Source organism: Solanum verrucosum, unplaced genomic scaffold (genome assembly GCF_900185275.1).
Source record: "Solanum verrucosum unplaced genomic scaffold, falcon-dt-bn FXZP01000205.1, whole genome shotgun sequence".
Taxonomy (NCBI): domain Eukaryota; kingdom Viridiplantae; phylum Streptophyta; class Magnoliopsida; order Solanales; family Solanaceae; genus Solanum; species Solanum verrucosum.
This window is the reverse complement of record NW_026019950.1, coordinates 2,585,853-2,610,801: the sequence shown is the minus strand read 5'-3', so window position 1 is coordinate 2,610,801 and position 24,949 is coordinate 2,585,853. Positions and strand designations below refer to the sequence as shown.

At 36.3% G+C, this 24,949-nt stretch overlaps 3 protein-coding genes across 3 annotated transcripts; 1 reads left to right on the top strand and 2 right to left on the bottom strand.

Moving 5' to 3' along the window:
- Nucleotides 1-414: 414 nt before the first annotated feature.
- On the bottom strand, nt 415-12,828 carry LOC125813837 (V-type proton ATPase subunit C). Its single transcript, XM_049493307.1, has 11 exons — nt 12,629-12,828; nt 12,472-12,540; nt 12,105-12,232; nt 11,923-12,022; nt 7,444-7,511; nt 6,203-6,344; nt 5,849-5,965; nt 5,571-5,696; nt 1,521-1,604; nt 1,336-1,415; nt 415-716 (listed from the first exon to the last, which is right to left on the bottom strand). The coding sequence occupies exons 1-11, from the start codon at nt 12,746-12,748 to the stop codon at nt 620-622; spliced, it is 1,131 nt and encodes a 376-aa protein (XP_049349264.1). The 5' UTR covers nt 12,749-12,828; the 3' UTR covers nt 415-619.
- Nucleotides 12,829-13,779: 951 nt separating this feature from the next.
- Nucleotides 13,780-19,965, top strand: LOC125813920 (sialyltransferase-like protein 2). The gene is made up of 12 exons (XM_049493396.1): nt 13,780-14,137; nt 14,224-14,297; nt 15,924-16,013; nt 16,289-16,366; nt 16,545-16,645; nt 17,023-17,215; nt 17,295-17,385; nt 17,460-17,524; nt 18,203-18,357; nt 18,477-18,558; nt 19,099-19,208; nt 19,336-19,965. Exons 1-12 carry the CDS (start codon nt 14,050-14,052, stop codon nt 19,550-19,552), a joined length of 1,344 nt encoding a protein of 447 aa, XP_049349353.1. The 5' UTR covers nt 13,780-14,049; the 3' UTR covers nt 19,553-19,965.
- Nucleotides 19,966-22,194: 2,229 nt separating this feature from the next.
- Nucleotides 22,195-23,332, bottom strand: LOC125813857 (uncharacterized). Its single transcript, XM_049493328.1, has one exon. It carries the CDS (start codon nt 23,330-23,332, stop codon nt 22,523-22,525), a length of 810 nt encoding a protein of 269 aa, XP_049349285.1. The 3' UTR covers nt 22,195-22,522.
- Nucleotides 23,333-24,949: the final 1,617 nt, after the last annotated feature.

Sequence of the window (24,949 nt, the reverse complement as noted above, 5' to 3'; positions counted from 1 at the left end):
AACTTACCCATTTCCTGCCTCAGTGTTTAACAAATCTGCTCACTTTCATTGCAAGATCGTACTACTTAAAGTATCAATGATCAGAAAAATAATTTTATTGTAATCAGCTATCTTGGCAATTAACTCTGTATGAGTTTGCTCACATTGATATTTAACGTAGCCAACGTAAAACTAGACAAATTTATGATTGAGTAGTCGTTTTGGCAATTGTGTGTGCAGCGTTCTCTCAACTTTTGGTCTTGCCTCGACTAAGAAAGATCAAGCTAGCTTAGAGAGAAAATGCATCATATTTAAAGAAAACAATGACGAGATATACAGGCTTAAAACAAGAACAAATAACATTTAATTTCTCAGTTGGGAAAAAGGTCTCCAATACGTAGCAAAATAACTTTAAAATTTTCGATCCAGTGAAGTAGCAAGAGTTGGAATACAATCAACCCGGCCAATAAAGGAGGCAGGATAAGGTGATAAAAATAAATATGTTTTACAATAAACATATAATATTAAAAAATAATAATTGGACAATCCTCTCTATTGTACAAGTGCGCAACCTGCCCTTATTGATGATAGCAACTAGAATCAAACCAATGCAATGGACAGACAAAGTCATTCCTCGAACTCAAACAAGATTTATTGTGAAGGAGACGTAAGGATGAGCCTCTGTGTCACCTCCAAAACCAGCCATTCCTCCTTCATCATCAGCTTTCCAGAAATTGCTGCAATTCAATTAATAAAACAATATAAATAGGGAACATGGTAATAGAAACATTTAATAATCGTCAGTCAAAGATTGAGCAGGAAAACATGTAAGGTCCAAGGACCACATAGATGTGGCCAATTGCAACTGAAGAAATGCATGTTCTTTTCTTACAATTTACTCAGTCGACTGTTATCACAACTTTCAGCCTAAAGTAAAGATGCATGTATCCGGGACCAGTAATGGTCAGCCTAAATGCATCCATGTTAGGTGTGTTCTTATTTGGTGGAAACAACAACAACAAGCCCAGTGTAATTCCACAAATGGGATCTAGAAACATGTAGAAAAATGCCATGTGCTTTTTAAACACCATTGACCATCATGCAATAGAATTTTAACCCGTTAAAAGCTTTACAACAGGTTCCTTGGGGGTGGAGTTCAGGGAAAACTATCACATGCTTATAAAACCCAGTTCTTTTAAGGAGAGCAAATAAGGCATTATTCACTACAGGGAGAGAACCATGGAAATTAGGGAGTTACAATCATTCAAACCCAAGCACATATAGTGTTTTGGTGCATTTGGATCTAGGAGGGTGTCTATGTCAAATATGGTTAAGATTGGATTCTTTATCACATACCTGTTTGAACTGTCGCAGAGTGACTCGAGAATGGAACGTACTTTTTTCTCACTTTTGATTGAGGGTGCCAAAACAACAGACTGAAATTTTTTATCAGCCATTAAGTAATAATTAGTTATAGTGATCGATATACAAAAAAAAAGAGTTGTTGAAAAACATAATATTGGAGGGTTCAAATGAATTACCAAAAATGATGGAGGCAACCCGTATCTCAAAATGCTCTCAGCAAAGATACGCACAGCACAGAAGTGCATCCAGGAGCTAAAAACCTGTAGGATGATGGCAGGACCTTTTAGACAAGGATTTCAATAACCAACTAAGATACGGTTCAGTTCGAAAGAAAATAAATCAATCAGCACTAAGAAAAGAAAAGGATAGTGAACCCAGATCGAGTTGGATTGTGAAATCTAAAAAGTAATTACGATTTACAGCAGTCGCAAGAACAGAAATCACAATAGGGTACTTAGACCATTAATTACTACTTTGATTTATTGTTTAAGCAGTAAATGTCAATTCAATGTCTTCCTGCTCTTTGCCAGTTGAATCCAAAACTGCTCCATGAATCGGAGGTACCTCAATACACTTACAGATTATGATTCCACATCCTTGGAATGGAAACATACCAAGTGCTTGTCTTTGAAATGATAATAGATTCATATGAAAGAAGTGTGTGCTAGAAAAAGCCTCTACTCGAGGCAAGCACTTAATATCTAAAGAGAAAACCAAATGAGAAGGCGCAAACCACATGACGATACTCTACTTTTGCTGAAGTTGGACAAACTCATGATATGTCACTGAGGGTAAGTTAAAGTCAAAGTGCTGCTAAGGACTGACCTACCACGAGTTAAATTTGCCCTCTGGCTTGACCAATTACCCTCATATTCCCTTACATGCTGATACTGTTTGTACTTTCTGGAACAAACTCCGAACTTCACTACATAGAATTATCAATTATGTTATATGGACCCTTTATTGCCTAAGCCTAAATGTAACTTCGTGAATTGCTATGACATGGACATAACATAGATTAATAGATACTTATAATTTTCTAATGGACTCTTCGACATACACTAGTCTAAATTGAACATACCTGTTAGGTTTAATATCTGACTCTAATATCCTTACCAGAATCCATGTTGCAGAAATTTGGAGCCTTCTCCAATCTTCCCCACCATTCTCCCTTGAAGCCTCCTTTGAACTAGCCATCTCTAAATGGTTTATCACTATCATCATCTAACAACACCAATATATTTAAGATCCATGTGTACCTTTTTGTCAGAAAGTTTGTTTTTCCTACAAAACTGGCGAAAGATAACCTGCAAACCGTGACGTTTTCAGGGAGAGCACGACTTGGGGGTTCTATCAATGAAGATTCAGGCTGTCACTGCTGATTTGATTGGAAAACATGACTTGTTGACCCCGTCAAATGAATTTCATGACTGCACACCCCCTCATCCCTCTCACTGGTACTCCCTTTAGGTGTATTCAAATGGCCAGTTCACTTTCCAATAAAGCATTACGTCTAGTTTCTAAAAGTTTTAATCCTTCCATTTTGAGTAATAAGAATCAAATATTGACTAAATATTGGACATGTGACTTGCTATTAGTAGTCCTCTATAACCAAATTAGAGGGATGTCAAGATGTAGTCAACAAGATTATTAGGGTTCTCCGACGACATAAATAATCTTGTCCACTCAACAATTTTACAATGTCAAATGAAATGTAAAGTAAAATTATAGTTCCAATGAGTATCTCAGCTCATTAAATGCATCCTCATGAGCAAATACCTTGTTGAAGACCTTCATCGTTGGAAACAAGTGATTTTCGCAATACGACCATACCAAACAAACCAAGCCTGGCTCAGCTTATCTGTATCAAAACGAGCCTAGCCAGCCCGAGCTGAAATATGAGCAAGCTGAGCCAAGCATCGGCTCAACTCAATGTTGAGGCCTAAGAGTTAATTTCTTCTCCTGATGTCGGTGCTAACTGAACCCTCGACTATAAACTTGCTCATTCAAAACTCTAGTTAGAACTCATTTACATGCTCTACCTCAACCCTGGTGCGCCACATCAGTAAAGTTGGACTAGCCAATGGGTACACTCGGGAACATACCTATTGCTAAGTAATAAAAAAGTAAACATTTGGTAGCAAAACAACATACTAGAATTTTGAAACTGAACAGACATTGTAAATGCGATGTAATTGCAAGAAGAGAATCATTTGCAATCACAAAGTTGGAAATTGACTTCCCCAGGTCACCTCTGACTTGTATCTCAATTTAGCATAGATGTTCTAGAAGTAATAGAAGGAAGGGAACTATAAAGATTAAAAAAGAGAGGGCGACTGATTGAATGTGTACATGATCCTGGTTTTTGCCAATGGATTCACCAAGAAAGTCAGGAAGAACAGATTGGAGTTTAAAAAACAGTACATGTGTGAAATAGATGTCTTTTAAAAAAAAAAAAAAGATACAATACATGTGGAAAAAAAGTTAAGGAGAACAGTTAGCTGGAAGTCAAACCAAAACTAGGTTCCATCTATGAGATTGTGGCTTTATTTATTTGTATAGATTAACCAACTGCATACCCAGTTATCCGCTTTTCCGTAATATACAAAAAATATAACTATGATTTTCATCACTTGCATTGGATTCTACTTTTGGGGACTTGGGAGCTAGCTTTTAGGGATGAATTAGGTCCGGGTGCAATATCGTTACATGGTGAATAGAGTTTCTAGGTAGGGAATCAAAGAGCTTCTGTTGTCGGCAGGTGGCTATGACCCATATATGCCGCCCGACTAGCCAATGATTATGAGAAAAACTTGACTCTACTCCTTCTAAAGTCTTTTATTTCTCTCTCCAACACCACCACACAAATGCTAATGGAACCAAGTTCCATGCTTTACACCTCCTCTTTCTTCCACTCTTCCAACTGAACACCAATTCTTTCACCGTTCTTGATGTAGCCCCAAGAAGTACCAAGCCATTCAAACATATCCCACCATCACCTCATGGAAAGATCACAATGAAGAAGAAGATGATCTACATCCTCTCCCGCCTCCTAGCACATATAAACACCAGTTGACACAGACAACCTTCCTCTTTCTAAGATAAGGAAATGCACATGTTCTGTTGACCCTGTTTCCCCCCTAATTAAGAGCTTGTCCTCTCTCCAAGCCATGATGCATTTCATTGTCAAGTACTGAAAAGCATAATAGCTTCACTATTGGCAGATGAAGGCTATGAAAAGATCCACCAACATTTAATTAGAAAAGGAATGAAAAGATTAAGAAATAACTCCCAAACTTGATTGATACCAATTCACATTTGGTAAATCATTCCACCACAGCCTGCTCCCTTCTACGTTTCAATATCTCTCCCTATTTTCTCTATTTATTCCCTTTTTTGAGTAAATCAATTTCTCTATTTATTCCTGTTTCCTTATTCTTGGTTGGTAAGTATTTTGGGTCTCTACCATCATTGTTTTTTAAAGTTCTTACAACAGAGAATGCAATTTTGAGTTCTTTTTGCCCTTGATAGGTTGAGGTCTCTTTACTCCTCTTTCTGGGATAAGTTGATAGGTTATCCATTTATTCTTTCCTTAGTTCATTTCTAAATAATGGAAACAAAGATCTTTCTCAAAAATAGTGAAAAACAAAGATTGCAAAGGCCTTTTCCTATCCTAGAACGTGCTCCCTCTGTTTCATATGTTGCTCATGTAAGATGAGACGAGACTTGGTCCCCGAGCAAAAATAAGGCTCCAGAACCACCACATGTATTGCTACTGGAGTGGACTATTATATCTTCTTCAATAGATCATTCTGAAAGTTCATGCAACGAATTCAGGAATATATTCTCTTGAATCTCACAATCATTTCAATTCCACCAAACTCTATCAGATCACAAATTCTAGAAGAGTGAACTCATTCCGTCCCTTTTAAAAAATCAAAATTCAAGTTAGCATCTGATTGTAAAGTGATCTTGGTTGACCCATAGACTTCATCCAAGTAAGCCCAAACTAAGAAAGAGACTTCAAGTCCTTAAATAAAGTAGTTAAGAAATATTTTTTCCCTCATGAAAAATCAATTCACTTTTTCATTTCCTTCGAGACTGCAAAGCATCTCAAATTTAAAGCCAGTACCACAGGGAGAAGTCTATGAATCTCGAAAAATTAACAGTTAGCAGAAAATGTATTCAGAAATGCTTAAAAGTCCAATAGGTTAAGAGGGGAGTACCTCCCCATAACTGGTATAGCACCACTGCAACAGAGAGCTTCTGAATGTCTCTTGATCTTGCATCAGTTTTTCCAGCTCCTGTTTCCGGCTTTCTTGAGTCTCCGGATTATGTTCAAAATCGCGAATCTGAACCAAATGTAGCATAAGACTCTCTTTAGATGAGGCCTTCCTCAATCAATAGTTCTTCCCACCACACAGTTTTACATATTAAAAAAGCTATTTTCCCACCTGGTGGGTGTACTGGAGAAGAGAGACTTGGAAAAGGTAAGGAAAACTACCTGGAAGCCTCTTTCACGCGCCTTAATCTTGAAATTGTCGGCATCACGGTTGAATAATGTTACAGTATAAAGAGCATATTCATTGTCCTCATAGAGCATCTTAGAAGATCTGGGAACCTAAACAATTAGTTAAGTGAAAAAGGAGAACTTGTGGGATAGCACTATAAAGAGTTCAGAAAGAAAAAGAACATTTCCAGATTCAAGATATAAGTAAGAAATCCAGTTTGTTCTCGAAGGAGAATAAACTAATCCAAAATCCACAGCCAAAATCAGAATCACTATGCATAGGAGAGACACAATCCAAGTAAATAGAAGATATATAAAGCTATAAACTGTATCCAACAAATTTCTTACCACATAGGTGGTCAGGGTCTCGTAACTGGATAACCAGTCTTTCTGTGAGTAATTAGAAACAACAGCAAGGAGAGTTGTTAGGTGTTCTGAGGTAACAACATCTGTTGGCTTTACCAAATTGGACAGATCACGGACAGCTAAGCTGGAACAAAAACACCAAGCACATCAGCTAGGATGCCAATTGCCAAGTAGATACTAATTCAAGAACAATTATAGCAACCGAGATTAGCAATTCCAAAGATTATTTAAGCCACCACCACCACCTCAAAATCTCAGAGGAAATTTCAATGATTAACCAATTAAAACAACAAATAACAAAGAATCAAACATTGAAGAGCAGTCTCCCTGATCCTTTGATAAGGATAAGTTCCAAGACCAGAGTACCAAACTTCAGAATTTTAGCGATCTTCTCCAAAAGATTATAAAGTTTCTATGAGCAAGATGAATCTAGCACTCTGTATGGAAGTTCTATTTTTAATTTCTCTCATCCATATGGAGATCCTATAATCCCTAAAATTTCATTTGTTAGTGATATACCTAATGCAAAACTATCTATCACCACATAATGTTTTAAAACAGATCATCTATTACCACCACATGTAAGTTCAAAATTGTAATCTAGATCATAGGAATATAATTGATTTAAGGTACATTTTGACAGTAGCTACTTCTTATTATCATTATTTTGAGTACACAACTCTAACCGACCATATAATATGAGGGCCACTTTTCTTTTGACAACTGAGAAATCCCCAAGGGTCAGTGGCACACGGTCTGAAACTCTGTGGATAATGAGTCCGCCACTCTACTCTTTTCCACTTGAATACCAGAATTTTGTCCGCGTCAGAGTTTATACCCATGATGTGCACTTAACCCACACATCACAAGTTGAATTCTTACCACTAGACCAAAGCCCTGGGGTCATGAGGGGCACCTTAATATCTGTCGACCTTTACCAAATACAACATGGATGTATTTTCCATGTTTAATCTTTATAAAAAAGCATTCCATGTCGAATAGAAGGCTATTTTGACATAGCCCATCTTAAGTTAGCTGCCTCTCTTCCTTTTTAAATTCCACAATTATGTCCATCAATGTTGCAAGTGTAATTTACAAACATTAGGCAGTAGGTAAAGCTTTTGCTGATAAATCAATAATGACATAGCTGAATAGTAAAAACTGACAAATCACCATTAAGTGGAAGTCCATGTTAATACAATGGAATCCCATCTCTTACATACCTTCCGGTTTGCTTTCGGTTGATGGCATTAAGTTGACTACGCACATTGTTATACTCAGAAACACGAACCTGTCATAGATAACCAACAGAAATTGTAAGAGCGATCAAACTATCTAATTATTGGCACATTTTACATGTCATTTTGCAGAAACTCTTTAATAATTTCAAACTAACAGAATAGAAAGTAGTATCATCTGTTGTCATATCATTAGGAAATGACATTGTTCGAGCAATATAGCCAATACTATGATTAGGAAACTCTTAGTAGTAAATCAAGATACTTAGCATTTAATCCAATGAAGTATCTCATAGAAAACTATAACAAAAAACTCAACGCCACCATTGTTGTACTTAATTGAAAAAATGATGTTACTTGATGGTCTTGAGGAGGACCAGTTAAGTTCTGGGGAAGCTCACTCTAGGAATCAGTGGAACCAAAACCGTTAAGCTAATGCTGTTTATTGCATCTTCAACAATACTTACTGCACTTTACTGTTATGGAACTATAGCACCAATTTGGATGAAACAAAAGGGAGATGTGTCACATAAATTTAAGCACTATGGATGTTGGCCAACTAAGGTTAGTCCATCTAAATAATAATAATAGAGGCTAACATAGAATAGAGAAATTGTCTTGGGTCCCGTTTGTTCTTAATGGAGATCTAAATCTAACTAATGTACATTTTAATCCATTTAATGCATTTGTTTTTCGTTTCCTTTACAATCAATTATTGCTCAGAGTAGGCCTAATTAATTCAGATTTGGTACAAAGTCTAATCATTAAGACGTTCACTTAAAAATTCATGTGACATTGTACCGCTACTCTATCAACTACGGACTACCACAACACAACTACCAACAACAACCACCTCGACCACCAACCACTAGCCTCCAATGCACAGCCTCCACTGCCACCAACACCAACACCCACACCCACACCCACTTCCACTGCATCCCCACCTCCAACACGTCTACCGCACAATCACAAACATCAGTCTCCTCCACCAACATCGACCACCACTAGGCACTACCTCACAATCATCACCAACAGCTTCCACCACCGCCAGTGGTTTAAAGTGTGTTCCATCAAACAAACAGTTTTTACAACACCATATTAGATATTTCCAAATTATTATTTTTGAGAAGGTAAGAAGACCGTATATATATTTAATATTTTTTATAACCGTGGTGTCTGGGCCACCTTGCACCCACCTAGACTATTTCCACGGATACCTGCCAGCTCCCACCAGCAACATGTAACTCCGTCTACCAAGGCTAGAAACAAATAGGAAGATTGTATATACTTAAAAACAAGGAGAAAGCTTAGCACCAAAGGCATTACAAGAATAAAAAATCCTTCCATACAAAAACAAAAAGAAGATTGTTGCAGCTTGCAGTAAAGATAATTCATTGAAGTCTAACTTTAACATAGTATCTTCATCATTTACCACCTCTAGATTACGCTAAAAAGCCAACAACCATAAGCATTTGTGTTCAACTTATGGTACACTAACTATCTTCCCTTCAAAACATTTATCATTTCTTTCCTTCCAATTACTCCAACATATGCCGCCAAGGATGGTGAGAGAAATAGTTTTAATTAGTTAATGTTGCAATTTAGAGACAATATCTTAATAACTTTTTTTTAATTAAAATTCCATCATCTTAATCTTAAAAAGCAAAGAAAAAATAAGAAGAAAACGGAGCCTAAATAGGTTATGGACATATAAGAGGGCCCCTTATATAGAAGTTTAGGCTACATTAAACAAAGATATTTTACAGTACATGAAAAAAGGATATTTTATATCAAAGAAACTTTCCTCGTTACTAGAATTCCTAATTATGACACAACCATCTAGGATAGAATATATTACTAACTTCAATAATTCCTACATACAACAACATCAGTTCTCTCAACTGTCAAGGCACTATATCTCAAACTCAAGGTAGTGAAGCAACTTGAATTAATCAAAAAAAAAAAATGCCAAGTAGAGCATACTGAAAAAAGTAGTTATTGACAGAGCATTATTCTGAATGGCTGCTGGTATACTTCTTGTATATGCGTGTTTTTCTCGCTTCATTAGTAAAATTTATAACATTATCAAAAACTAATCTGAATAGCATCTTGAAATAATGTCATTGAGATAACAGACGATCATTGATGTTTCTGCATTGCAAGATAGCTACAGATCTGTGGAACATGTTTGTTTGTATACTCGGGGTTAACTGGACAATGCCCAGAACCACTTTTGAGGTCCTAACACACTGGCAAGGAATCGGGAAGAGAGGATCAAAAGAATACTGGTGGAAAAATATCCCTGCTTGCATATGGTGGACACTATGGAAGGAAAGGAATGGGAGATGTTATGAAGGAAAGGTTAGCAGCTCACAGGAGATCAAGATGAGATGTCTTAGTCTTTTGTATTTTTGGTGTAAGCAAAATTTAGTGGGGGAAGTAGATTGCCTTGTGGAGTTTAAAAGCCAATTGTAAATTTAGTTGTCTCTTTGGATTTGAGTATGATGGCACCCCCTGGGGGTTTGTAAATCCCACCTCATCAATTTTGATGAGTTCTTTTGTGTGAATACAAAGTTACCTATTTCAAAAAAAAAAAAAAACAGACGATCATTGAAAAGTGTTAAAGAAATGGATCTTGGGCCTAACTCAACCTCAAAAGCTAGCTAATGACGGAGGATTGTGCAAGGCATATGAGGAGACCACCCACCCCTTTTTCATCCGACATGGACTCTTCAACAAAACGGAAAGTACTGCTACAATTCTTTCCTCAGGATAGTCACCAGGGCTGCAGAAGTAAGAAGAATGGTTCAGGTAATAATATTATTTCCGTAAAGTAGAGACCCTGAAACAGGATTTTGGACTCGCCCTCAGCTGCATGTCCTTTGGATCCTCCGCCTGCCCACCACCAGTGGGTCATTGTAACATGGTATCTAAGAAACAAGTTAAGGCTCAACAGGGTTGACTAAAATCAATGTCCAAGGAAGGGATTTTATGGTAAAGTGACAATTCAAAGAGGGCCTAAGGCCATTTTCCAAGCTAAGCAACATAAGGGCTTGTTGCAGCACCCGGAAATAAGCAAGTTCTCAATTACCAAAGAAGAACTATGGCGATGTAAACATCGAGGACATTTTCATCGTAAATTGAGTAAGTAGCTGAAGAGTAGCCAAAAAAAGTTTTTTCATGAAAAAATAATAGAATAGCCAAAAAAATGTTGTCAAAACAATGACAATAAATGCAATATTTAGATGCTGAAACTTAATACCTAGACTCTAATGCCATAAAGGAAAAAAATGGAGAAGACTTTCCAAAATAGTGTCTAGAGATTCAATGTTTAGTGCGGGACTCAATACCCACACTCTGACCACAAAGAAGAAAACAAGAAGATATTTTTCACAACAGCGGAATTCAACACTAAGAGGAGGGACTCGATATCCAAACTCTATTATCATGAAGAAGAATAAAAGAAATAAGCTTTGGAATATATTTTGGTTTGAAGAGAAGCTGGAAGAACAGCTGGAATAGTGATTGGAAGAGACAATATAAGTTTACTAATGGTGGAAAATCCTCACATATGCAAGAGGTGTACCAAAAAACAGAATCTACAAAAAGATATGATTTCTCCAAAAGACACCCAATATTTTATACATATTATTATCTCATGGGTGAGGTTGCACCGAAAAGAAACTAGGAATAAGAAGTAACTCCTCAAATGTAAAAAAACTGTCCTCTGTGTATTCAAATTTCTCTCCTTTCATAGGAATCACATTAGTGCTAGTGGCACAACATCCTAGACCCCCCCCCCCCCTTTTTTCTTTTATATGTCCAACTCAATAGTGTTCAACATGTCCATTATGTTCCTCCACCCTTTGCAGATAAAGAATAGATATCCACTTCATTGATGATTAAAAAAAAGGCTCCTGAGATTTAACCAATTACAGGCCTCGAGGGTTGATAATGAATATGGAAAAAAACACAAGATTGTCTGGCGTCTGGAAATTAAAATGAGTGGTTAAATATATTTGTGCTGATATGGACCTATTCAATTCTCCAAAGAGCAAACACAAGTCTTAACGGTCAAAAGTGAAAGTAAGGATTGATATTTCATCTTTTCTTTCTCACTCAGTTACGGTCCTCTTCTTTCCTTCAAAATCTCCATTCTGTTTACTAGAGCATCAGTATGTGCTTTTTTAAATCTGGTAATATTAGAGTATCAGTATGTGCTTAATTTATGTTGTGAGACTTGACTTTACATAATAGATCTATTTCTCTGTTTACTTCACCATACATACTGGCCTGATCATTACTATTTGCTTGTATTGTGAATATTTTATGTGAGATTTGTATTGAAAATCCCGTCACCCAACAAAAATTGAAAATTATACAAATAAGATCTCTGACATTCTAATACCCAATACTTCTCCTGAAAAAAAATACTTGTTTCATATAACACAACAGAATAGATACCTTAAGGTCATCCTCAATCTTGGCAACTTGGCTGTGAATTCCATCCACAATCTCCTTAAGAGGTGACATTGTGGGATACTTTGCCTCATCCCATGCAAACCTATGACCAATATCAAATTCTTTCAGAAAAAAGTTCACATGATGAAAGCAGTCAGCAGTCAGCAGTCAAATTAGGTGATTACCTAGTGAGGTATGAGTCAACAGGAACCCCATCTACAGTGAGAGAGCTACTGAGGACACCAGAAACTCTCTCCAATTCCTCGATCTGACGTCGTGTCTTGGAGCAGACCCCTTCAATGAAGCTATTTGACTGCAAATTCCAAACTTTCCACATCAGATTCGCATCAATACCACCTTAATTAACTAAATTTCTCGATCCTAAATATGGATAATCAAATTCTACCTATCCCCTTCCCCAATTGCAAAATTGCAGCTAGTATCAACTAAAACCGAGAAAATGATAACAATCCATTATAGATCACACATTACAATGCTTCGAACTAAAACACAGACCACATCAAAATGTAGAGAGAGAGAAAAAAAACTCACCTTGACGAGATCATCGCTGAGAGCTAAAAGCGAATCCAATGTACCGACACGGAGATTGGGGATGTTAAACTGCAAATTCAACGAGAAAACAATGAAGGTGATCCAAAAAATCAGACAGATCTCAGTAAAATATGTTGGGGGAAGGGATAGAGCTTACTCTATAAAGAGGAGTGTCGAATGAATGCCTGGATATGGATTCTTGAAGGCGACTCCAGAGAGAAGTAGTAGACGAATTTTGCTGAACGGGAAGAGAAACCACCCAATACCTGGAAGCCATTATTCCACAGTTGTTCTTCTTGCTGTGATTGATTTTTTGATTAGATGCAGGAAGATAAAAATATGAGTCGTTGAACTTTTTAGTCCCCCGGATCTTATGTAGTTGTGACTTGTGTGTCTATATGCGTTAATAGAAGCACCTTCGTATAGTTTCACAATTACACTTAACACCCCCTGTTGTTTGAATCTGTGCTGTCAATTGAAGAGGGACCTAAACTTACTTTTTGTTTTGTTTTTTTATATACCATCTTATGTTTGTTATTTCTATTCAAATTCAATTAATTCAAATTTGTGTTGTAAGGTCTATTCAGTGAAGTTCTCTACTATAAATTATTTCATATTGAGATATCAAAATTAAAATTTCTAATTAAAAAAAGAGGAATCTCGTTCGTTGCACCACATTATTCAATGCTGAAAAGGGACCTAAGCTACCGGAACAAGCTCATGATACTATGATAGGTAAACAAATATGGGAGTTTTAATTATTATTTGAAAATAATCAAAGCATTAGAAGAACTTAATTTTACAGATGGTCATTCTATTTATTGCTTGTAATTCGTATTTTCTTAGCAACTATCACATATTTTTTTGTTGCAAAAATTAAATTTGTGACTTTAACAAAAAAAAATTGTGAATTTAACAAAAAAAAAAATTTTTATGACTTTAGTATAACAAAAAATGAATATTAGAAAACTTAACCCCACTTAAAACAGACCGGCAATAAAATCAACGGCTTATAGGTTAGGAGTTAAGATACATTACATTTAATTTGTTGAGCTTAAACTTAGTTAATGTGCAACTTAAATTCTAATATACTCGAGAAAGATAAAGAAATTATTTAGTCAGATCGGCAACTTTTTTTTTTCCTTTAAAATATATTCAATGATAAAAACAAAAAGTTGGATTTAATTATTTTTAAAAAAACTCTACATATCGATTTTTTTTTGTAAATTTAAGTGTAAAAGAGTAGATTTCCATATTTTTGGCAATTTATTTGGGTCTAAAGTAGAATGGTAATATTTCAATGGGTGGTAGAAGGAATATTGCAAGTTTATGAACCGAAACTGATAAAAAATAAGTTGAAATGACTGAAACACACGTTTTTTAACTTGATTTTGTTTGCTAAAAGAGAACTTCTGGTGCATCAGTGATTTGAGAGCGAAAAAATTAAGACAGTTCAATTTCGTCCTCCAGATCTAACGCTAACCATATGAACACTCGCTGTAAAGAGCAATCGATTCATTGATTGATCAACTGGAAGTGCAGAAAATTGGCTAAGTAGTAGTAGTAATATAGATTTAGATGAAGCTATTGAAGCTTGCATTTGCAGTTGCTTTGGCTTCTGGACTCGGAGCTATTCTCATCTACATCATTGGTGTCGCCACTCCATGTGCGAAATGATGCATTTACAGTTTCGTTGTGCACCGACTTGTGAATGTGAATGAATTGACATATTTTGTTCGTTTTTGTTTGCAGATGGATCATATCATTTATCTGATGAGGATTTGGAGGCGTTACACTCTCTACAGTCTGGTTTCCAGAAGTGCGTGGTGAGTTGGACTTGTAGTGGCTTTTGGTTATGCGATTTCAGTTTTGCTATCGAAGTTTGTTTTCATTGCTCTAGTTACTTAAGCTCAGCTCTGAAGTAGCTGAATTGCCAAATGTCTAGGTTAATCTCTATTTTGTGCACTTTTTTAGTTACTGCATTGTGGAGACGCTAGAAAATTAGGTTTGATTGGCATATTTCTGTTTATTTACTGCTAGCTTGGATCTCGGGTTGTTAAATCTTAGTGTGTAATCTTATCTAGCATATCTAAACTTGTCTGATTGAACATCCTTGAACCAGGCTGCAATAGTTAACTTTTACCTAGTTTTTCATTTTAAATTATGCTACAAAGATCAGGATTTGTTGCTTGCTCTTGTAGCAGTGGGATAATCTTAGTTAAGCTGAGGTCAGTGTTTGTTACCTCTATTTGTATATTTTCTGATATCATTACTTTTTAGATGTCTGTAGCGTTCCTTTTTGTTCAAGTATATGGAATAGCACTCTTTGTAAGTTTAAGATGAAACTGAAGAACATTTTCTTGCTAAGTAAGCAAAGCTTTTCATTGATGGCCAACATCCACACACTAAGGCAATGTGCCATCGCAAAAAAGACATAACCAAGTCTTTACAATCAGCTTTGTTGTACCAAGTCTATAAAATCTACCAGACTATTCTCATGATACATAATCCAATCTACACCAGAGAGCTAACATACTGAACTCTTTAACTTAAAATCACGTACAGTTACTGGCTTTCCTTAAAAATGTCTTTGGTTCCACAAAACCTAAGCAATGTAGGCTGGTATTCTCCCCCGCATCCTCTTCAGATATTATCGGACTTAGTTCCATACCCACGACAAATAAGTTTTTAAGTGACCTAGAATCACTATTCAACTCCAAAAATTTGAGAAAGAGTACCCAAAATTTGGATGCCACTGGGAAATGCAAAAAAGTTGTTTATTGTCCATTTATTTGCTCCACACATGTAGCATTTGCTGCATAATTTGCAGTTCTCTCCTCTGGAAGTTCTTCTGTATCAAGCAGGTATCATGCACCATTAACCAACTGGAGCAACCCAATTTATAAGGAGCTTTGGTCTTCCATATCATTTCCACGGCCATTGTAAATCTGAGTCCAGTTTTGGTGAGACTTTGGTAGCAAGACTTCACAGTGAACCTACCGCTACTGATAGCTGTCCAGACCAGTGAGTCGGGCTCATTTGAGATGCACTAACCTACCCCAAATCTTGTAGCTGTATTATCCGTTTTTAAATTAACACATTCCTTCTAAAACCAACTGTCTGGTCATTCCTAGTTCTGCACTTAGCAATAGTTGCTTCTCTCTCTGCTGCAAAGCTCAATGGATTTGTGTACTTTGGCTTCAGGAGAAGTTGAAAAGATTAAGAATATTATTTTGTGCAATATTTTCATAGTTATGCCTTTTCCCCTTGGCATCTTCAGTTGCAAAAATAGTGAGCTTACTTTGTTCTGGACTTCTGGTTATTGTGTTTATGGTTTATATATGAGGCCTGAACGGAGATTACTGTACTTTAGCTAGTAGATCTTTAAGATTGGTTGAAAGCATGTGCCATCCTACATGTTTGTTGTATTAGCTAACTGGAAAGTGATGCAGAGTGCAAATGGATTAGGTTTACAAGCTGCAAGTGGCAGGGACTATTGTGAGGTTATAATGAAGTTTCCCGGTGAAACAGTACCAAAGTGGGTAAGTTTTCTTTCGTTCACTGGTCCCCCCGCCCCTCCACCCTTTCTTGCCATATAGGAATATAGGGAAACTATCGCAGCTACCATGGTAGTTTAATCTTCTTCATCATCATTCAAAGCATGACACATTATTGCCTAATTCTCTTTCCTGCTGGCCCACGTGATTTCCATGTCACTTGATTCTTATTTTAAAAATTGGGGAACTCGCAACTAGTTGTTAAATATCCTCAGCAAGTACTGTAACCATTTGTTTTTTTTGGTTTCACTTATTAATAGAAAGATCCAAAAACTGGAGAACTTGAGGGCTTGTCATATGAACTGAACTTATGTGAAGCTGTGGCTACTTGGGAACAGGTCAGTAAGTTTTTCACACGACTACTGGATTAAATTGTACTATTTGTGTTATTATTGAAATAAGGTGTTCTGTTTCTCTGAGAAGAGCATTTGCTTGAAGCTGGCTTACCTAAAGTTTACAGCTTGCACCTTATTTTACATACTACAATTGATTTAAATACAGTGGGATGATTGCTAGGTGAGGAACAGTACCACAGTACTCACAAAGGAGTACATTGATGCCCTACCAAATGGATGGGAGGACTATGCATGGAGAAGGATTAATAAGGGGGTACTTCTGTAAGTGTGATCTCACTCTTAACCATAGGATTGTCGATATTGTTGGTACTACCACTTAGAAGTCCTTATATATATAAGTGCATAATTAGCTGCATAACCATGATTGTAGTGATTAACTTTTGCTTCGAGAAGTTAATGTAGACACTCTCTTACTGCATTGCACTATGTTGATTGTTGCTTGCCTTTTTATGATATATAATTGGAATATACTATATGATCTTGCAGCAGAGCGAAATATGTACTTGTTATATCGTTCTGTTGTTACCTTTTAATGCTTATAAAATTTCTTCAATCTTTAACGTGAACTTCAACTTCCTGTAACTAAAGTATCTGGTGTGGGTTGTTGATTTTTGTGGAGTATCACTTTTCTTGTGCAGGAACCGATGTGAAAATAGAACTCTTTGCATGGAGAAGCTCTCTCTAGTACTTCCAGAAAGACCACCATTATTTCCAAGGCAGTATAGGCGATGTGCTGTTATAGGCAACTCAGGAGATCTTCTTAAAACAAAATTTGGTGATGAGATTGATAGCTATGAAGCTGTTTTCAGGGAAAATGGAGCACCGATACAGGTTTTGCAAGCTGATCAACTTCTCCTTTTCACTTGATTTTGTGTACCCCTAACACCTGCCTTCTTTATTGTTTTTACAGAACTACACAGAATTTGTGGGCACGAAAAGCACATTTCGCCTTCTTAATAGGGGTTCTGCTAAAGCTCTTGACAAAGTAGCAGAGTTGTATGGTATTGGCACAATTCCCACTTTTGTAGGGTTTGATCTTTCATTACGACCATGCTAAATATCTTAAATTCTACAGAAAGAGGAAAGGAGGTGTTGATAGTCAAAACAACTATACATGATATCATGAACAAGATGATTCGGGTGAGCATTTTCTTCTGCATTTGATATACACAAACGGACTAGTAAAATACCCCATTGTTTTGCATGATGTGTATTAGCATAGACCATATTAAAGAACTATCCACCGGTGTAAGAAGTAAGAGAATATGGTCCATTAATAAGATAATGAAACAACCGGAATCTTTAGTTTTGCACTATTTTGGAAATGAGTGTCATGTATGTTGCATAACTACGCTTAAATTCTGTAATGTAGAATGTTAACACAAGTATAATCATAACACCGACTGTAAATCCCAAGCTGACTTTTGTGTGCTTTTGTTTGGGAAGGTCTACCAAGCCAAATCTTGGTGAGTTATTTCTGATATCTAGTTTGGGAAGACCTTTTCCCTTTCGTAACAAAATAAAAACCAGAATTTTGGTTTGGCTGTTGGTATACTTGAAATAGTTCCTGCATTATGTGTTGCTTGTTATTCTATAGCTAATATATCCACTCTCAAGTGTCTTTCCCAAACTCGATATATCTTTGGCCATGTGATGCAATAAAGTTGTTTCTCAGGCAGACTGGAAATTTATAATCTGTTTGGTAGTATATCATTTTGTCGGATGATTCTCAACTCAGTGTTCTGCATCAATCAGGTTGTTTCAGACAAACTGGAAATTATTTATTTACACCTTCCTGTTTGGTATGTCTTTCTGTAGGAAGTTCCCATTCTCAACAAAGTATATCTCATGTTGGGTGCATCCTTTGGTTCAGCAGCAAAAGGAACTGGACTGAAGGCTCTAGAATTTGCCCTCTCCATCTGTGACACTGTCGATATGTATGGTTTTACAGTTGATCCAGGCTATAAAGAATGGTAAGATGAAGCTAAAACAGCTTATGGTAGATATTCTTTGTTCTAAATATTTCTAGAACGTAATCATTGCATCTTCTTTTTCCTGCATACCTGATAATAAAGTGTTTATATCATCACAGGACCAGGTATTTTTCAGAGTCTCGGCAAGGTCATACACCTCTGCAAGGAAGGGCATATTATCAAATGATGGAATGCCTAGGGGTTAGTCATAACTACTCCTATAAAGATGCTAGTCTGTTTCTTTTTCCCCAAATGATGAGGGTCTTCATTCCTGTTGAAATAGTGCAATATGAGTATCATAGTTGTTTAGATAAGTCCAAGGGGAGGGAAGTTCGTCATACTATGAAAATAATATCGTTAACCACGTGCTTCAATTGTCAGAAAAGAAAGTAAGCACACTTATCACTAAAGAGAGAGCATGGAGATCACAGACTTGCCAGTAACACACACTTAGAAGTACAGACAGTGCAGATACAACCTGGAGAAACATTTACACAATACTCCTAAAATAGACAACTAGAAACTTGAAATATTTACACCATACATAAAATAGAGACAACTAGAAACATATAGATTTTAGACCTTATTCCTAACATAGAAGCTTGGAAACAGTCATAGGACAGCTAGTAATATATCACTTGGATGCTTCCATTTCCAGCTGTAGTTACTTTTTCTCTTTTAGGGTATAAGAACGTTCTTCATTGATATATTGCAAATCTAACATTTATCAATTTTTTAAAGCTTATTAAAATCCATTCTCCAATGCGAGCCGATCCAGATCGTGTTGTGAAGTGGTTACCCAGCCGCAGCACAATCACTGCTGCCCGAATTGCATCAGAGAAATTGCTCAGGTAAATGACTGTGTTTCTTTCAGCGGCAATAAATTTTATTTCAACTATTAAGAAAATCCACATCCCAATGTCGTCTCAAGTCTCTTTGTTCAACAACCTTATATAAGCTCGGTTTGCATGCCTGTAGGAGGGTTGGAGCTGGATCGACCAATCTTCTGGCTACATGTTCCATAATCAAGAAGCAACAGAAAGGAAATGGTGTGGACATGTCAAACCTTAGAAAAGCAGCTGTTGAACATCAGAAATATGTAAAAGGCACTACAATGTATCCTTTGGAGCACAATCCAGGACATGGCCAACTCTGCACAGTTCCCAACAAGTTGATAGTCAGAAAACTGAACTAACATAAATTCATTAGACCAGATTTCAGGGTTATGCTTTGAAAAAGCCCTGCGTGCTTTGGGAAGATGGTCTGCCAACTTTTCTTTTGGTGCATTTGTTGACCATTCCACTGTCTTCAGAATTTGCGTGCTTGGTACCTGAATGTTTTGCTCAAAGTTGGTTTCAAGTTTTGTTGACAAGGCCTTGTCACGTCCAAGGTTAAGGTGGCTCTTCTCTTGCCAAAAAATTATACAGCGGAGTTCTCTTTATATTCATGTATTCTTTTGGCGGCTTGTATGGGACTAAGATGATATATTTTAGTTAGTTTAGCCTTTTCAAATGTAATCAGCAACCGGCTCTTTTCTCGTGTTGTTGGTTTTAGCATATGAAATGAAGAAATCAAGCGCTAATCAGCATTTGTTATGGATTAGAAAATTTAGCATCTTTGCCCATTTAATTGATGGTGTCATACTGTCATTCAACAACAAAATTTTCATCTTGAGATATAATACTCATATTTTTTGGGCTCTTCCCGCATTTTTCTTTCCCTTGCCTTTTTCAGAACATACATCATTGGAGTTCTTCAACTCTATTTTCAATTAGTAATAGCAATGGCTCATGTATACAGTTGGGAAAACATCTAAATCCTGTTCTGAATGCGAAACCAGAAATGATCCTGGTTGCCCTTTTTATTTTTCATAAAATAATCCTGATATCCGGGAATGAGAATAACCAGGCAATAAAAGTTTCTTAACTACCACAATGCCATTTTCTGGCAAATGAGTAATTACATCCTTGCAAACTTGATTCTTACATCTCTTTACAAAATTTAGAAGAGCCGATGTTACATAATTGGTCGAGCATGATTCAGGTTCTTTGGAACAAAAAAACTAAAAGATAAATACACATTTGGTCCAGAACATCAAGAAGCAAATTCAAGATGAGGTGAAAGCACATAGCATAACAAAACAAAGTGGCATCTAAACAATCAATTCATTAGTTTGGATAAGAATCTCAAACATTCTGAAAATTCAAATATGTGAAAAGCAGAACTCTGAAAATTTATCTGTGCTTGTTTCCATGACAGGCCTTTTAGTTAGATTTTGAACGAAATATTCTGAATGTGGAGCAGGTAATGATTACAGAATAAGCAACAACCTATCAGAAAAGCTTGCTTTTGCTGATATTTATCACACTGACCAGCAAATTCTCTCTTCCAAAGCCTGTCAAAAAATAACCAAAGAGAAAGGAAGCATGTCCAACCAAAATTTCTGCCACAAAATGAAATTCATCCAAGGAGGTTTGGGAGGAGGGGCAGGCAGGGGAGAATGCAAGAAAGATGTAGTGGGTGTGTTTGCACTTTGCACCCAACTGTCAATGTCAGAGGTGCGGTGGATGCAAGAGGTAAACCGCATACACTGACCTAAAATCCTAAATCTGTCTCAAGAGGGAAAGGGTTGGCTAACATCTTAATTTTGGAGAGGACAGGCCAGTCTTTTTTTATTATTATTATTTATAGGCCAGTCTTTGCATACACATCTGTTTGCTTGCGGTTGTCATTCCAGGGGGAAAGGGGACAGTGGTATTCACTTCACCATCTTGTTGTCCTGCACTACTTGGTGATGACAAGCCATGTGATGGTTAATAAATGACATTCTTGATAAGGAGACAGACCCAAGCTCATTTTCTAAAGAAGCATTTCAGAGACATCAATATATGCAACTCAAAATGCTTTTGCAGGGTTGCTCTAACTAAAGTATGCCTCTGTGTTTTTATGTGTAATTCATCATTCTATCCAAGAGTTCCACAGCAACATTTTCACATGGCGATGTGGATGTGTCCCACTATAGTTTCATTTAAGCAAGATATCTTTGGGATATTAACCGTGAAGCTTAGAATTCACATCACCATTACCAACTCCTAAAACTTAGTAAAAAGTTAAAAGTAAGTACCACACAGAGAGGTTCATATAATTATGATCTTAACAAGGACATACATAAGCATAAGAACACAGGAACTACAAACCAATTATAAGCACATTCTCAGAGTATTAGTGTTTCGGAAACAACCTCTCTTAGTCTCTACCTTACCTAAGGTAGGGGTTACGATTTGCGTACTCCCCTCCTCCTCCCCAGACCCACTTATGGGATCACAGTGGGTATGTTGGTGTTGTCGTTTCATAGTATTAGTTGCACACTAATGATATAGACCTGACAATGTAGCAAGCAAGTCCATAACCAAAATTCTACAGCATCATGTACAGAATTGGCTGCTGAATTAACACTAAGCAGACATTAGATAATGGCCTAAGGGAGAGTGTTTTTTTTTTTTTTTGGGATCATGGACATTAGATAAGGGCCTAAGGGAATGTTCTCTACAGCTCATTGCCATCATCAATAAAATTATTTTACCTTATAACAAAGAAAATGTTCTCTAGAGCTCCTCGTGCTACAATGAATTGAAGATACAATTCACAACGCTGCAGGTACTCAAGAAAGGAAAGGATGCCAGTGGCTCAGTCCAGGTCATTTGGGAAGTAGCAGCAACACACATTAAGCAACCAAATAAGAGTTGTGGAAGCATAAATAAGATTGTGAAATCAGCTTAAATAAGATTGTGAAATCAGCTTAAATAAGATTGCGAAATCAGCTTAAATAAGATTGTGAAATGAAGATTGGACATAAAACTTTATTAGGAAAACTAAAGGAGTAACTAACATTCATTTTCTTGAATGATGCTTCTCTATTTTTTCTGGTCTTAAAAGTTTTGATCTATTTAGGACCAAATTAACAAAGATGTTACCAACAGTAAGAGCACTGTACACTTCACAGCCATTGCTAGTATATCAGAATTGCATCTGAACTACAAAAAGAACACAAAAACTGCAAAATTAGAGGTTAAGCTGCAAGTAATGTTAATATCTGGAATGATTTCAACCATAGGCTTACGCAGCTACAAAAACCTTAAAGTGATACCTTTTCCCTGGTAGAAACTCATGAGAAACCTTTATTGAGGTTCTGAATTGAGCAATACATTTTCCTTCGCGATCCGACTGCAGTGATTCCCATATCCTTTAGATCCTCCAATGTTAGCATTGGTAAAACCTCATCATCAACCTCATGAATCTCAAACAGAGAGGCATACTGACCAAGTCCCAACTGGTTCAGCCATACCTTAATCCCATTCCTCTTCCAATCTCGGGTCTCTGTATCAGTTGGGCCATCCTCAGAAACCCTAATTGCCCTCTTCCTACTATTCACATTATCAATTCTCCTATCAATGTCAATGGTGCTCATGTTCACATTATCATTAGTTTTGTTATTGTCATGGGAATGAACTGGGCTGTGTTCATTATTCTCCAAATCTTCGACATCAGTACTGGGCATTTTGTCATCTTTTTCACTATCATTAACTTTGGGAGTCCAACCCGACCTCATCTTCTTAGTCACTAGCCCCTTCTTAGATTTCAAATTCCTAATCTTCCAACTACCAATCGTAACATCATCCAAATTCGCATCCCCGACATCCTCTTTATCAACATTACTCCATTTTTTCCTAGAATTGCTACTTTCATTAGGGTTAGTATCAACAAGAGTTAGAGTTTGATTACTTGATAAATTTGTACGATGGCGATTATTCTTGGATGAGTCCTTCCAGAGAGACTTGGGTTTCCGTTGGTCGAAAGAAGAATGGTCACCGCCAATGTCGCCTAACCTGACGCTGGGTCGACGGTAACGCTTGGAGCCGACGTTGTCATGTGCCTCCATTTCTCCGCCGTCGTCCGGTGATTGATGCTCAGACATTGAGAACACCGGTTAGGGTTTGGGGAAGAAAAATGCGCACATTAAGGAGTAGGGTTCGATTTTATATGAAAAGAAATCTGAAAGAAGAAATGTGGAAGGCAAAATTTATTTGAGGAGTTTGTATGAAAACAAAGTGAGGGCAGGCAGAGAGTGAGAAACTTTTGGAAACTTCGAAGGAGTGGAAGATGGATTATATATATCTTCTAGATGTATGCCACGTATGCAGGATCATAGATTAGACAATAGTTGGTTCCATATGCATGGCTGGCTCCATCACCGATTGCATCTTTTTCATTTATTTTATTTCTCCGTTTTATTTTACTTGATTTGTATATTAAAAAAGATTTATCAGATTTATGTGGGTCAATTAATATGAAATTAAAAATATACCTCACAACAAAATTAAACTTTGATGGAAGGTGTAATATTTGTGTGGCTATAAATTATAATATTGAGACCGATTTCTATAAAAAATTAAGAGTAACAATATTTTGATCGAGGGAGTATTTTTTCTTCTTTTGACAGTTCAATATTTAAAAAATACACAAAATTTGCTTAAAACTAGTCCTTGATTTTAAAAATAATACGTAAAATTTGTTGGAGGTTTAATTACTCCCTCTCCTTGTCAAAAACAACTGTTGTGATGTTTTAGATTTGAGCTTTGAATATGAAATTATCTTTAATAAAAATCTATATATATAAATTTGTGTTTTTTTAAGGTTATTTATAACCACATTTGACCAGTTGAATATATTCAAATAATAAATTATATCTTTATTATAGAACTAATTTCGCACTTATTACTATAGATAATTTGTGAATGCAATGAATAATATGAACTACTATCATAAAAACTTCATATATATAGTGGCAGAGTCAAAATTTTAAATAAGGGGTTCAAAATCTGAAAATATAGACACACGAAATAGTCGAAGGGGGTTCTACATCTACTATATCTACCTAAAAAATTATTTTAATCATATATAAATAATATAATTTTCCGCCGAGGGGGTTCGGATGAACCCCCTTATTATAAGGTGGCTCCGCCTACCAAACTATGTATACATGAATTTATTTTAGGTTTAGTTGTTCTTAGGAAATGCTTCAACATAATTTTCAATGTATTTCAAATTTTTTTTTTTGGAGTAGTAGCAATTTATCTAATGAGATCATGTATTGATGAATATTTATCTTAACTCACTTACTATATGTGTTCTATTCTTAGTAAAATTTCTTCATAGGCTAAGATTTCTCATCTTATTGATTGAAATTTTTATATTTTTGCTTCATTACTATTTTTTGCTCAATACTAGACGGAAAATGAAAATGAAAATGAAAAGAGTGGTTATGGTGGTCAGAGGCGGATGCAAAGTGATGCTATCACCATATCGAGTTCATCTGAATTCCGTATTTTTGAGGTGGAGTATAAGGCATTGTGTTGCATTAGCAGTTTAGTACCACTTAAAACATTTTTTTTTTCTTTTTTGAAAATCAGAGACTTGTTTGAGAAACAGTATTTTCCCCTCAATATTCGTAATTATGCCCTAAAACCTTTGATTAGCATAATGCCACAACAGTAAAGTGAGACTGGTTTTAAACCCTTCACGTTATTAGTAT

Bases quoted from the DNA above. Each gene is read 5' to 3' on its own strand.
- LOC125813837 (XM_049493307.1), bottom strand. From the start codon at position 12,748: ATGGCTTCCAGGTATTGGGTGGTTTCTCTTCCCGTTCAGCAAAATTCG. The intron at 12,023-12,104 runs GTAATCACCTAA...TATTGGTCATAG, and splicing joins GTTGACTCATACCTCACTAG to GTTTGCATGGGATGAGGCAA. The intron at 6,345-7,443 runs GTATGTAAGAGA...TTTTTGTTCCAG, and splicing joins AACCGAAAGCAAACCGGAAG to CTTAGCTGTCCGTGATCTGT.
- LOC125813920 (XM_049493396.1), top strand. From the start codon at position 14,050: ATGAAGCTATTGAAGCTTGCATTTGCAGTTGCTTTGGCTTCTGGACTC. The intron at 16,367-16,544 runs GTCAGTAAGTTT...GATGATTGCTAG, and splicing joins CTGTGGCTACTTGGGAACAG to GTGAGGAACAGTACCACAGT. The intron at 18,559-19,098 runs GTTAGTCATAAC...AATTTTTTAAAG, and splicing joins AAATGATGGAATGCCTAGGG to CTTATTAAAATCCATTCTCC.
- LOC125813857 (XM_049493328.1), bottom strand. From the start codon at position 23,332: ATGTCTGAGCATCAATCACCGGACGACGGCGGAGAAATGGAGGCACAT.